Consider the following 15,210-nt stretch of genomic DNA (forward strand, 5'->3'; position numbering starts at 1 on the left):
TTTGCAATCTAGTTGTATATTTAGGTGTATCTGTATATAGTTCACAATCTTGGCAATAACGTCAATGCCGACTTCTATAGCATAAAAACCCCTCGCACCCGACCATCGTGTCAATGCCTATGCCTTGGTAGTTCAGTAAAATTTAAATTAAAGTTAGACATTGGAGATTAAATATATTTTGGATTTGCTATTTTCCTTTTGAATAGGTAATATGTGGCTATTTCGCTTTTACGCCCTCCTACCTCACTTCTCTTACGTAACTCGCACTGGTTTTGTCATTTGTTAGCATATGATTCCCCCAAAACCTTAATCCACATTTTTTTGGCATTTCTCTTGGAACAAATGTCACCTCGCAATTGATGCAGCTCCACAAAAACCGGAAAGAACATTTTATAAATTGATATTTATATTATATTTGACAGCACAGTCGCATCAAACTGACATCAGAAACTAATATAAATGCGCACATCTATCAAAACCGTGTGCTTTTCCTATGAGTATCGCAAAATGTAGCCAATTGGAACAGATTGACGTCATGTTCATCAAATGTGATTATCAACCTACTATTGGCAATACCACAACCAGTAGATCCCTAGGTTTTGCTACAATAGAGAAACTGAGCGACTTAGCAATTATCCTGGCAGTCATCGAGCGCATAAAATTGGCTCTGAGCTGGTGCTTTAAGGGGGTTTTAAGCATAAACCATAAAAGCGCGGACGAGCAGCTTCAAATGCGAGAAGTGTCTGTAGGGCCAGCATTGAAGTGAAATATAGTATAGGTTTTACCGTTCCAGACAATTTTGAAATTACAGTCAATTGCGATCTACTTCTAGGTGTTTAAACAAACCACAAAAAATGGGATGCAGGAATGCATCTCAAAACAAATAGACTTTTACTGCGTTCTGTATCTAGCTCTTATAATATCTGATATCTAGGTGTTCATATGGACAGAGAAACAGACATTGCTAAATCAACTCATATTGTCATGTTGATTCAGATATTTTATATTTTATACACATAAAGTAATCTTGTACCTTTCAGGTACCTTTTCAGCATAAACATTTGCTACTGCCCACGAATTGCCAAACATTTTCTACTTTTTGATTCGGGTCGTACCAATATAAATAAGATGCGAAAAAAATATGCACAGAAACAGAATACTAGCACTGAAAATATGATGTTATATGTAGTTTGTTTAAATATAAATGTTTGAAAAATTGTTGCACTTATACTTGTATTATAAGCAGCATTCGCAGTGTTAGCTTTTTATCCACAATCTACTATTTTTATTTAGTTAAATATATAAAGCTCAAAAAAAGTTATGCATTAAAATGATTTAAGCCAAATATGCATAATACGCAAAGCCAAACCATATTTGCAATGACATTATTTACGTATCATTAAATGTTTAAATTTCATTAGCGAAATTTGTTTTCAACAAAATATCTGATTCGTTTTAAAATTGCAAACATAAACATAAAGCTAAATATTTCACTTGCATGCGTAATTAATCCGTGCGGAACATTAACAGCACAATTTAATGTTGAGAATGCACTGACAATGGACAAACCACTTAGCACACAGATACACACACACACACACACACAGCCAGATAATGTTCATCCTTGCAGGGCCCCAAAATACTTGCGAAGGAGACTGAAGACCAGTGAGTATCTTTTACTTGGAGTTTTTGCTGCAACGCTTAAATTATGCAAAATTTGTAATGAGCTCTGAACAAGATAGTGGACCGGAGAATCGAAAGAGGAGTGCGAGTGAGGAGTGAGGCTCGCAATTGGCAACGTGTCGCACTTGTATGTAGTTATACATAATTGTTAATTACCCGAAACCATTACCACATTAAAGGCGTCCATAAAATGCAACACTAATTGCTTTACGCCATTTGCCCCATGCGCGTGCCAGCCAAGGCTCGGAGCACATCGGAGAACTCCGAACACTCCAAACACTCCAAGCAATCCGGAGCATAACTACGTATGTAATGTAACGTTTTCTATTTGATTATGCAGCCGCCCGCCTGTGAGGGTGAGTGAGTGTGTCCGTGCGTGTGTGTGTGTGCTTTGCTCTTTGCATGTAACGTTATATGCACAACGACAATAGTTTTGCCATCATCATCATCATCATGGTGCTGCCGGTCCGGGCCATGCCATGCCATGCCATGCCAAGCAAACATTCACAGCCCAGCCGCATGCATTTGGAGGAGCAGAGTCGCACATGCCATATGATTAATATTTCAAAATTGCACACAGCCATGCCAAAGTGTCAACTCATTTTGAGCCACGTTGGCACTCGACACACGTCGACCGAGCCCCCACCTCCTGCACCCGTTAGCACTCGCCACGCCCCCCGCCTTTCGCCTTTCGCCACCTTGGTGCTGACAATGTGCGAAAGAAAGAAAAATGGTGAAAACGTTTTGTAACAATTCATTCGGCGAACAACAAAAGCTACGACCACAATAGCACACAACACACGGCAAATGGTAGGCGTGAAAATCATCGTCAAGTAAGTAAAATATTTATTAGCCAGCTTTTCGAGTCACGCGGACGCGGCACGCGATTAAATTGAAATTACATGACCTAAAAAAATGCCACACCGAGAGAAAATATTTAGCACTATCAGCCTCAACCAAACGGTGACAAAAAATTCAAAAGTTCCGGAAACTATTTTGTCAACTACGGCTCAAATGCTCTCATCCAGGTTAGCAACAGGATTAGCAACATTCCCTCTGGGCTGCTCAGATAGCTTCAGATTCAGGTAGTGTCGATTCAGCAACAGACCTATTCTTGACTGTTTCGGTATGTACATAGCTTTGCAACACCTACATGTGAAGAATGGCACACCAAACGTCATAGATATATATGTATGATCTGCATATCGAGACAAATCCAATCTTCGTCTATGAATTTGTCTATATGGCACACAAGTCCTCTTACAGCCTTGGAGATATAGACCCAGGCCCTTTTTTGTTACCGGAGGAACAAATGAGATATTGAGACCACCTATGTCAGATCATTATGTACACCATTATTATTATTTTCTTAATAAAGACATTGTTGAGACTGTTGATGCAACACTCGTGGGTCGCAAACGTTCGTCTCAGATGACCCAATGGAAAAATACAAAAATATATAATTGCATCTCAGGAGCTTGGCGGAATATAATTTTTGTGATTACGCTAAGGTATATTGTTTCGACGAATATAAATTCTTAGGTCGTTTATTTATATTTACCCACGCAATCTAAATTTAGGTATTTCAGCTTTTCTTAACAATATTATTATTTACACAGACATGTAAATAAAATATTGTTAAAGTCACAAAATAGGCGTAAAAACCCTCAGGGCTCACGGACAATATAACTGATGATTAAAATATAAGAAGTATGTAGGATAAACAGTCAACGATTTTAGTTGTGTATTAGAAGCCCAAATTATTGACTTATATTCAGATTTTTTAAATGTTGCAAACCTATAATGTTGTTTAATAATAACAGATATTGAAATGTTGCATTACAATTAATTCAATAAATTATCTCAGCAGCTGGGGGAGAGACTTCATCCTGCAAATTCGACTTAGTTTCACATTTTACTTATTATTTTAGAAATATACTATTTTTTAGGAATACTATAATGTGATTAGCATTCTATTCTGACAACATTCGATTCAACATAAACTTTTTTGTAGTGCATCAACGACACTGTAAAGTTGGTGCGAAAGGTTGCCTCCGTTTGGGGATTAAGGGAAGAGCAACTCTGACTTGGCATTAATTAAATGGAACTTTGCGCACGTCTCGATACGAGTTTAGGGCGCAGTACACCCAGGCGTCGTTTGACGACAACAGCGGAAAACACAACAACAATTGCCGAGCAATACCAACAACAGTATCGAGAACTACAACAATGTGCCTGCCATCGATTATTCTCCAATGACTTAGATGACAAACATAATTGCAGACATTTCAGCATGTAAATTGCAAAGTTTTTAATTGATTTTTGTGCTCAATAACAATTTGGTATTGTTTACAATAAAAAGTATTAAAAAAACAAATTCGTTTACTCCCAACAATGTTGACTTCAGTTTATTTATTTATTTATTTATTTATAAAAATCAACAAATTTACTGTCAATAAATAATTGGTAATATTAGAAAGTGAAATAAAAATATTTATAGTATTACATTATAAGTTAAACTTAAAAGATAAGAAAGCCTAAGGGAGAGCTATACAATGACGTCTATTAATGCCTCCGACACGTTGGGGGAATTTTATTTGCCAGTTGGCCAGCTATGCCCCGATTCACAGCCAAATGTGGTCAGAGACATTATAGACCTAACAAACTAAACAAATAGCAAGTAGAAGAGAAGAATTAATTCTACTTAAGAACTAATTAGAAAAAGTAAGGTGTAGAAAGAGGAAGAGGAAAAAGAAAAAATAAGAGGGAAAGAGAGATACAAAGACAGAGAAAGAGAAAGAGGTAAAGAGGTAAATCTCCAACCCGGTGGGGGAAAATTTAAATGCCAGTCCGGCTAGCTATGCCCCGACTCACAGCAGAAGTGGTCAGAGATTTTCCCGAAGATAATTATAAAGAATAATTAATTTAGTTAAGGGCTTTACCAAGAAAAAAAAAGTGGTAGAAAATTAAAACTACTTTTACAAGCCTTTATTAAATTTCCTGGACATACAAACTTTACGTTTTATTAGACTCGTTTACTTTAATTTTATTATTTATGAATTAACTCAACTGTGCAATATGTATTTCCGAGCTATAATTTAACTAAATTTAAAGCATTTGCGATGAGTATGCAGCTGACAAATAATAAAATTGGTAGTGCAGGATAAATGAAATAATAATTTAAATTTGTTTATCGATATAAGTGCTTTGACATTTATTGACTGTGTAAATAAAAATATAGGTTTGTCTTTTAGCCAACATATATGCCCAATTAATGATAATGTGTCGGTATGTTAAGTTACATCATGCTAGGTCCATTTTGAAGAAAGTTATAGCCATAAATGTAATCTGTGCCGCATAGATCCGCTTCTGTTGAAAATGTATGCAGTCGAAACTGCACATAAACAAAGTTCTCCACTTTTATATGTATGCATTGAATTTTTATTTAAAAATATTTATTTATTTAATTAATGCAATTTTTAAAATACATTTTTAAAAATTTTATTTGTGGGAGTGAGTACGCTGGACCTTAGCATTCCCTTCTTGTTTCTTCTTATGTGATTGCACAAAATTGGACTGCAGCATTAGCAGCACGCTTAAATATAACAACGTTTATGTATAAGCCAAAAAGGATATAACCACATTTGAAGTCGACAGGCTGATCTTCAGTCTGAGGGTGAGAATTTCTGATGCATGCCGTTAAGGCACCAGCCGCAGTCACATGAAGTTTGTAAGTTGTCTTTTTTTTGAGCGGGTTATAGGATGGGCTTCTTTTGGTGACTCTAGGGTTTTTTGATTTTTTTGGTGCTGCTGAAGTTTTTTAAGAAGCACAAAGACTGCTTAAAGAACTTGACGTTTGATTTGCAATCAAAATGAATACCTATCAGGCTGCAAATACACACACACATACACGTGTGTACTACAACACGACACATCCAAAATAATAAACAACAAACGACCCGGAAGAGGCACAGGCCTCTCCACTGGGCCTCTTGGCTGAAATATTGGCCTAGCGATTTGACATATTGCCAACAAAGGAACTCATTATCTGTGCATTAAACAGCGGCACTAAGCGGCGGTTGCTCTGCAATATGTGGGGGGCGGGGGAGGGATTGTTTCTGCTATATATGTGGATGTGAGTGTCACGCTTATAAAACACATTTATCATAACTAATCCTTTGGGTTTTGGCTGCCATGCCGCAACGCGCCTTCCTGCAACCGCCACCACCACCACCACCACCACCAGTGCCGCCGCTTGTCGCCGATAACACTTTGAATAATAAATAAATACGCAAATACAACACAGAAATTTTTGGCAAGGCGCAGCAGAGTGGAAATAGAAATGGTTAGGGTAGGGTAGGGCGGGATAGGGTAAGTGTCGGTGTTGGGTGTTGTTGTGGGGGCCGTCGCTTTTTAATGCAAACGATTATCATATAAGCAATATAAGAATAAATTGCATGCCACATACAAAAAAGGATGCTGGCAGGACGATCACAACACGTACCCAGCAACTTGGCAGTGTCGCGTGATTGTTGATTGCTGTGTGGGAGACGAAGTGGGGGGCCGGGCGGAATGGTCTTTGATGGGTATCGTGCTCTGCTGGCAAATACCCAGCGTATTTATTAGAAGCTTATAAATATAGTAGCAGCAGACAGAGCGACACTTACGAGTGTATATTGCACACATACATACATAGCTGCTGCTCGTTCTTCCTCGTTCGCTTTGCAAATTGACTACGACGGCTGCCTTTTGGCAGCATTTAAATAAATTTCACACAGACAGCAAGACAGCAAGACAGCAAGACAGCGGGACAGAAGACACAGAGCTTAGCAGGCCGGAGCATAGAAAATAGGCAACATGGGAATATGGGAACAACAGCAACAACTGCTAAGTTGTTGGCAACTACATTGGCTGCGGGCTGGCACCCATTAAAGCCAATTGCCCACAAAATCATGCACGATATCATAATTGCTCTTGGTGGTTTTGCGCTGCTGGCCAGCATCGTTTGGTTAGCGACATAGCTCCATGGGTCAGTTGAGGAACATGGCGCTCTGCAGGCCCATGTGAAATATTGTTTATTTCACAATCCCACCCATATACTACTCGTACACCCCCATTCAACCTCACGCTTACACAATCGTGAAGAGAGCGCTCTGCAAATCGCAGCGACGATAAATTTAAACACTTGTTGTACAATTTATTAGAAACATTTGTGGTTGTTTGGGTATTTAGCATGAGCATGCAGCGTACGCTATAAATGTCTCTAGGTTTCATGAATCTGTGGTGTGAGTTATATGCAGCACAATACAAGTATTGGGCAATTGGCACATGGAGCCTCTTTATTTCGGCTGCTTTTGAGTGTATGCCAAGTTAATTAAGTCAAACACAGGAGATCTCAGACTCAATCAGGGTGTCCGCTGGCATTTCTAATTACAAAAATAATAACACATAAAATATTATAAATATAAATATTTTAATAAAAAACAAATATTATTTTGGAGCGCAATTTGTTTTGATTTCTTTGTTTGTCAATTTTGGAACCGAAAAAGGTACTTTTTAAAATAAATTTGATGTGATACGTAAATGATTTCAAATACAAATATTTTAAAATGAATAATAAAATAACTGAACTTTAAATGGGAAGAAGTATTTTTTCAATAACGCTATAAGAGGTATTTATTAGATTCTTAATTAACTAAGATGTCTGATTGGGCTTCCAAATAAGTATAAAAGTATTTATAGATATCAAGGATATTCCACCAAAAATTTTTCAATATTTGAGACAAATTATGCTCCTTATTTTGCCTTATTTGTCCCATTTCGGATCACCCTCATGCCAAGGCTAATGAAATGGACTCCGAGCGTTGCATAAATTTAATTGTTTATCTAGACTCTGACGCAAAGGCAAGTGCGAGAGTGGCAGCAGCGGCAACAGTGGCAAAGGGTTTGGCCTGGTTTGGCAGCCATCCAATGATGGCCGCGCTTCTAATGGGCTGCCAATGTTTTGGCAAGCTAATGAAAGCTAGATGAGCATGTGTTGGGCTTAACGAGCTGTTCGCTGACTTATATGGCAAACATATGGCAGTCGCAGACACATATCGTATATAGAATACACCCACACTCGCATACAGGACGCAAAAGTCTTTGCAAGTCATTGCCGGCTGCCATGATGATGACTTTTAAACTTTCTATTAAACTATAACAACGATGATAGATGAATAATAAGAAAGCGAAAAAATACATAATAAAAAAGTTTCTTTTACTATGTTGGCGACATCAGCGTAGGGTAAAAATTTCTAGGCATCAGGCAGAGGCAGCGGCAGCGGCAACAAAACTAGCAAAGCGTTGCCATATTTGCCAAGGCATGCGAGCGTCGCATGAGAATGATGATGGAGAGTGGCGGGCAAGGGAGGTCCTGGCAGAAGGAGCAGTTTCATGAAAAAAGTTAAAGGGCAGACGAAGGCGGCTACGAAGACTGATGCTGCAGCATTTGCGGTGAGTGCGTGCTCCGCATAAGTTAGCCAAGGCATCAGACATCAGCCATCAGGCATCAGGAATGAGCAGACACTAGGAGCAGGCACTAGGCAGCCAGCCAGGCACCCAGCTAAGGCATGGCATCGAACAGATTGATGAGTTGTTGAAAAATGGCAAACTTAAACAAGAATTTTACTTAAAGATATAGAAAGGCAACTAACCCGCACACACACACACACACACAGGCACACACCCAGATACACACATCCATTCATATTGAGGGCAAAAGGAATACGCTTAAGAATGCAGAACGAGGCATTGGCAATGTCGATGGGAACTGACGACAACGATGTGTGCACATGGGAAAGCGAATCACTAACGACTGAAGATGGAGAGAACGGCTTCAAATTGTGCTCCTCGGAAAGTTCAAAGCAAAGACGCGGCCGGCAGTTCAATGAAGAAAAGGACCGAACTAGGGTATTGTAATGGAAAGGCTCACATGATTATTGTAAAAGTTGTTGCATACATAGCTTTATGGCCTGTTCAGTACAAAGGACTTTAGTGGGTCAGCCTAAGTATCACGAGTTCCAATAAATGTGCAATACATCCATTTGATTAGCCTTATAACTTATTACTACATAGTACAGTATGTATCTGAAAAAAGTAAAATTACTATACTAGAATAATAAAAGTGGTACGTCTTAAGTGGCTTTATATTGACAAAATCATTTATTGAGGTTTAATTATGATGCATTTGTTTGAATTATGTTTTATGTATCATTTAACTGTCTTGATTTATTTAGAGTGCTTTAACAAGATCTTCGGTGTACTGCAGTTTTTACTTTTTATACATTTCCTATTTAGTTAATGCCTCTTATCAGCACTGCTTTCACCTTTTGACATATTAATCAAGAACGAGAAATGGAAAACAAGTATGTTAGCAATGCGTTGGAATTAGTGCCAAACATGTAAATTAATACCTACGTGCATATACACACGCAGATTATAAGACAGAAAAAATGAGTAACGCAGGTATGCGAATAGTACCGCCAGACGATGAAGTGACGGTTATTAGTCCGGACTGTCTGGAACTAGATCTGTGCCATCATCGCATAAGGAAATTGGAACATCTGGAGCCACTGAGAAAGATAGAGCGTCTATATTTGCGCCGGAATCTTCTAAAAAAGATAGAAAATTTGCATACTCTGACAACGCTCATGGAGCTGGAGCTTTACGATAACCAAATTACGAAAATAGAAAACCTCGATTCACTAACTAAGCTCAATATATTGGATCTGAGCTTTAATAGGTTGACGAAACTAGAGAATCTTGAGAAGCTGGTCAACTTACAGAAGCTTTATTTCGTTGCTAATAAGATCACCGTGATCGAAAACATTGGCATGTTAACCAACCTGACTATGCTGGAGCTGGGCGACAATAAGCTGAAGAAAATCGAAAACCTAGGCACCTTGGTTGGCCTGCGCCAATTATTTTTGGGAAAGAATAAAATTTCGAAGATCGAGAACCTAGACAATCTCGTTAATCTGGAAATCCTCAGTCTCCAAGCAAATCGTATTGTAAAAATTGAAAATCTTGACAAGCTTGTCAAGTTAACGCAATTATATTTGTCCGAGAATGGAATCGAAGTTATGGAGAACCTTTCGACGCTAACTGGCTTAGAGACATTAGATCTATCACAGAACAGAATCAAGATGATTGCTGATTTGAAGGCAATGGAACAACTAGAGGAACTTTGGATGAGCTCGAATAATGTTTATGATTGGAAAAATATAAACGTGCTAAAAGATAATAGGAAGCTTAGAACCATTTATTTAGAGGGAAATCCGGTGGCTAATGATATTCGATATCGGGCCAAGCTTTCTGATATGTTGCCACAACTGAGAAAAATTGATGCCACTTATTGTCGGGCGACGATTTTTTGAACTAACTTCCATATAAGGGCACATCGCATTCTAGTTCCATTGTATTTCTTCTATAGAGCAAGAATAAAAATAAACAAAATATTAAAAACTGGTTTCTTCAATTTACTTGACGTTTTATTGACCTTTAATCGCAATAGGAGAGTCTGCATCCCAAGATTGGTGATTCTATACCCCTTCTACAACTATATGAGACATGATTGTGTTCGTGCCTTCAGCCAGATACATAGACAGAAGAACTTACGCATTTCTTTACATCAATTGTTACTTTCACTTTTTCTATATGTACATATAACATTCCTAATAATCTACCATAATAAAAATAAATATTGGGGTGAAGGTCAAGGCACATAATTTAATAATTTTTTTACATAATTTAAAAAGTGCCATTGGAAAGCAAATAAGAATGCTAATTGGATTAATTACAAAGACATTGAGAACATTGCAAAAAAAGTTTAACCCAATGAGATGATTATGGACACAAACGATCAGATAACAGGAAATTATAAACTTCAGACGACATTCGTCTTCGTCAAGAACAAAAGAAGTCTAAGTCCAATCGGCTGACAAAGCCGACAAGATACTGATTCACATACTGTCACAGATGGCGAAGTGAGCTTCTATTACATGATTACCTAATTATTCATTTGCATGCTCACTTATTAAATCTATTGCCAAATGTGTGCTGTGCGATTGTGATGTGGACTTAATGAATACTTTTTGAATTGCATTGTTTTGGTGTAAAGGAATTTAAAAAACTCTTTAAAGAAAATGAAATTCCGTGCATTCGTTGCAATTGTGTTGAAGATTTTGACTGATACCCGTTATTATCTTTGATGCAAATATTTCGTATTATTGTTCTTGAATATTCTTAAGATTGAAACATCTACAAATCATTCATATAACATTTAGTTTTTATAGAAAATATTTTATGGCAACATTTGTTTAAAAGAAAGTAAAGAAAGAAGTTTAATATTTAAGTGAAGGTAAATTAAATTATCATATTTTTAAAAATGTCTTATACGTGGCAAACCATTACTTTAAAAAACATGTCGTCGGACCACATTCTCGACGTCTTATCCCTAACATCGCCATATTAGCACATATATGACTTTTACCCGATCTGATGACCCGCATTCATCATAAGAGTGCAAATAACCAGCGGGAGTCTTTAATGTACGTTAGGCGGAATCGTTCAAACGAAGGACTTACAAGTAGATATATAGTATACTTGTAGTAAACCTTGTTATGTTAGCTTTGCAATAAATGCCTACACGACTGTGTAAACACATTTCTCGCCAGGTTCGTCAGCCTAAATGCTGCTAAGCTCTTCCTTTTTCCAAGGCAACTCGGATATTTTTGACGAAGATGGGCGGCCGGAAGAGCTTGCAATTGCTGCGACACCACTTGGGGAAAGTCTACTATAGGGTGTACGTGTATTTGTCGCTGTTCGCGATTGCCCTCGTCTGGTTGTTGCATAGGACCCGCAAACGGATCTACACGCTACCACTGAGCTGGAGGAGCATTTGCGTGCTGTATGGTTGCATTGCCTGTGTGGCCTTCATGCTGACCTTTGTGACGTATTATGGGTGGACGGCCTGGGTGGTGATGCGCCGGCAGCATCGTGTGGAACGTCTGGCCACACGGCGGTCGCACATCCTGTTCAAATTCTATCGGCTGCAGAGGCTGATGGCGACAAGCAACCAGGCGATGGGGAAAGATCGATGAGAGAGAGAGAACGGTTATGTTTTAATTGGCTTCAATAAATTAATCAGTTTGTATTTTATTTTTGCACGCTAAATTCGCATTGCGTGTGTACTATATGCGCGTAATTACATAATTTAATTGAGCAAATATGTAAATCATTTAATAAAAATGTAAATGCAGGTGCAAAAATTAAAAATGTAGTCATAAAAATGTTGCAGGTCTACCATGAGTGTGCGTGCGTCTGTAAAAAACAGGCAAGCAGACATTTTGTAAATATTATTACTACATTTTTTGCAATTTATTTATATTTTGTGTGAGTGGGGGGCGGACAGGACTCGCAGTTGGTTGTGCTTTTTTTCTTTCCATTTTTACTGCTGCATGATAATAAATTTGCATTTAAATCACCGCCGCCAACGCCAAATGGCTAGGAGGGCATGAACAGCACAAAAGTCAAAGCGGCAGTGATTGGAGTTGTGGGTTGGCACTGGCTTGGTATTGGGGCGTCCACTTTTTGGCTGTTGTCTGTCGCTTGGACCCGTGCCACACGAACGTACAAAACATTCGAAACAAAGCGTCAGTCGCCGCACTCGCACCCGTTCTCGCCATCGAAATCGCCGTCGCCGTCGCCGTCTCTGCCTGAATATACAACATTATTAACCACAAAGTGTCACATGATTTTATTCTGCTCGTTTCCGTTTCATTTTACCTGGCTGCAGGTTTTTTGCGCGTCCCGTCGCTCTTTTGCCAACAATGCCACCTAAAACAACAACAACAGCAACAGTGACGATGAAGGCGGGTTGGTGGGCGGCCACGAAAACCAAGCCAACCACTTGGGTGCCCGAAGGCGGCCAACCCGCGGCCGTTTAATATGCTATAAAGATGGACGTCTGACCAGATCGTGAGGTTCTGCTAAGTAGCAATCACCAAGAATTGGATGACATTACGATTATACTTGTACATATGTAGGAAGAAACTATTTTTAAAAAGCATTATTCGTATTATAAATGGCACATAATCTACTGAATGGCCTCGGGCTTACTGACACAAGGAACGCCTGCCGAAACGAAATCAATATCCTTGAACAAAATTAATCGCGTCAACGTGATCTTCTTAATATAAACATTAGTACGTCAAAAGAAGGTGCGTTCTCGCTCGTTCGGTTCATTTAAAGTTAATTTTCATGATCAACCTAGCTATCGGTCTTTAAACAATACTAAAACTAAAACTAACTAAGCACTGACGTGGAACAAAATTTTTGCATTAGCTTATCCTAAACCTCTAAAGTGGACAGTGGGATACGGGCTCTAGAAAGGTCTTAATGTGCCCTTCAAACAGATCCAATACAAGAATAAACGTGGCTTTTAGCTGATCAAGACTTTAAACGGCATTTGATTTTATGAAGCAAGGGCATGAAACAGTTATTTATGGAATTGGAATTATGAATCTCTGAAATACCACATATTGACTGAACATTGTGACTGCCAGAAGAAAATTTCTCACTGCGCAATTTTAATTTTTCATTAAAAAATACATTCGGAATTTTCTTGTTATTGCACTGTTTGAAAAATTACATTTGACGATGAATAAATATTTTTTGATAGCGTTTCAAAAGTTTCAACTGTCATCACCATGAGCGAGGAATTCAGCGTGTAAGGTGTAATTTAAAGATGTCTTTAAATAGACTCAGATAAATCGGTATCTTTCAAACAATTTGAATTCCGTTAATTTTTAAGATGCTTGGCTTACTTAGCTGGATATCCAGCACATATATCTTTTATTCTTTTACTAGTTTTCCAACATTTAAAATCTCTTTTAAAACCTACATTGAATGCCAATAAACACACAATTAATAATGTTTTTGTTGTTTTTGAACAATGAGCGGGATTTCATAATTTTGGGTGGCTAGAGTGACTGACTAGAGTAATTGTAGTTTATTCTCACGCACCCATCTTTAGGCCCTATTCTCATTCCTGCAGAAAGCGGGGTTCGCTTTTATTTTTGGCTGACTTTTGTCCGATGTTAAACGCTGATAAGCACAAAAGGACACTTCAACATAAAATAGCAGTAAGTAGCGGCACTTGTCTTGGACTAGCAAGGACTCAGGCAAAGTTTCCCGAGTAGTACAGACGTAGTTAGCATGCACTGCGAGTGCAGTTAACAAACTGCAGCCTGGGATTGCAATCGCCATAAAGCGACTTTGCCGTTGCGAACAAAATGAAGTGCAAATAAAAGCGCTGCAGTTTTTGGCTCTGGGCTGGACAGTCCCTAAAACCCAATCCCAACCCCATTCCAGGACATACAAAGTACGCCACATATTTCAACAAATTTTTTTCAGCTGCTCTGACGTTCCGTGTTTGGGTTCATTTTTATTTTATTTTTGCTTATTCTTTGTGTGAAACAAGCAAACGGAAATACTCAAAAAGTGTTTTGTTTGTTATGCTAAAATTTAATGGCTCAGGAAGTCATATTAAAGACTAACAAGAAGACACTTAAATTCAATAAAATTTATCTGCAAGTCATGTCGCCTAAAATGCATTGGAATTGCAAACATGTTTTGTTTATTTTAAAATGCGTATTTATTTTTCGTTTGATTGACCATGGTATTGAATGTGAATCTGAAAAAATATTCCAATGTACATTTTAAGCAGAGAAGAATGCGGGGATGTTTAAAAATGATATCATTTAGTTTTAAAGAATGCATTTTTATTATGCATTTAAGTAACTAACACTATCTATTTTACAACATAAAGAAATTATTTTAAAACCAATTGTAAAAGTTCAAAATATTTGTTGATTACATTTCATATCTTACCAACCTGAAGTAACCAATTTAAGTCAGTTGCGTGGGATTTATACACAAGAAAATAAACTATTAGTCCGCAAATATATTTTCAAAAGCATGCAATTGTGTTCTAGGAAACTGGTGCAGCTTACAAGGATGATTAAAAGTGCCTTCAGCACCAGATTCTAGTCATGCCATAGTTACTCACAACCTCCAACCACTGCCTACTTCTCAGAATCAGCTTAAGTGAACCTAGGCGGAAACAATTATTATACATTGCCTTGAATTTATGAGCATTCCTGGTAAGCACTCAACTCCAAAAAACCTTGACAGTTACTGGAAATAAGGCAAAACTCATTTATGACAAGTCCTTCGAAAGTGTAAACTTAAATTTAAAACAATTGTAAAATGCTAAACAAGTTTTTACAATATAATCTGAAAAGGGGCACCCCAGTATTTGAACTTATTGTTTTATTAATTTTATTATTTATTTATTTTAGAGAAATACTGTTTTTCAAAAAACAACGTGGACAATTAAAATTGAAATCGCTATGATGAAACCATTGCCAATACTTACTTATATTGAATATATTGGTTATAAAAAACAACGCCTTGTTTAATGAA

At 37.8% G+C, this 15,210-nt stretch overlaps 2 protein-coding genes across 2 annotated transcripts; both read left to right on the forward strand.

Moving 5' to 3' along the window:
* Positions 1–9,131: 9,131 nt before the first annotated feature.
* LOC115632942 (protein phosphatase 1 regulatory subunit 7-like) lies at positions 9,132–10,188 on the forward strand. The gene has a single exon (XM_030530238.1). It carries the CDS (start codon positions 9,177–9,179, stop codon positions 10,098–10,100), a length of 924 nt encoding a protein of 307 aa, XP_030386098.1. The 5' UTR covers positions 9,132–9,176; the 3' UTR covers positions 10,101–10,188.
* Positions 10,189–11,393: 1,205 nt separating this feature from the next.
* LOC115633008 lies at positions 11,394–11,942 on the forward strand. Its single transcript, XM_030530334.1, has one exon. The coding sequence runs from the start codon at positions 11,466–11,468 to the stop codon at positions 11,823–11,825; it is 360 nt and encodes a 119-aa protein (XP_030386194.1). The 5' UTR covers positions 11,394–11,465; the 3' UTR covers positions 11,826–11,942.
* Positions 11,943–15,210: the final 3,268 nt, after the last annotated feature.

Source organism: Scaptodrosophila lebanonensis, unplaced genomic scaffold (assembly GCF_003285725.1).
Source record: "Scaptodrosophila lebanonensis strain 11010-0011.00,11010-0021.00 unplaced genomic scaffold, SlebRS2 tig00001415-arrow-pilon, whole genome shotgun sequence".
Classification (NCBI taxonomy): domain Eukaryota; kingdom Metazoa; phylum Arthropoda; class Insecta; order Diptera; family Drosophilidae; genus Scaptodrosophila; species Scaptodrosophila lebanonensis.

Bases quoted from the DNA above. Each gene is read 5' to 3' on its own strand.
- LOC115632942 (XM_030530238.1), top strand. From the start codon at position 9,177: ATGAGTAACGCAGGTATGCGAATAGTACCGCCAGACGATGAAGTGACG.
- LOC115633008 (XM_030530334.1), top strand. From the start codon at position 11,466: ATGGGCGGCCGGAAGAGCTTGCAATTGCTGCGACACCACTTGGGGAAA.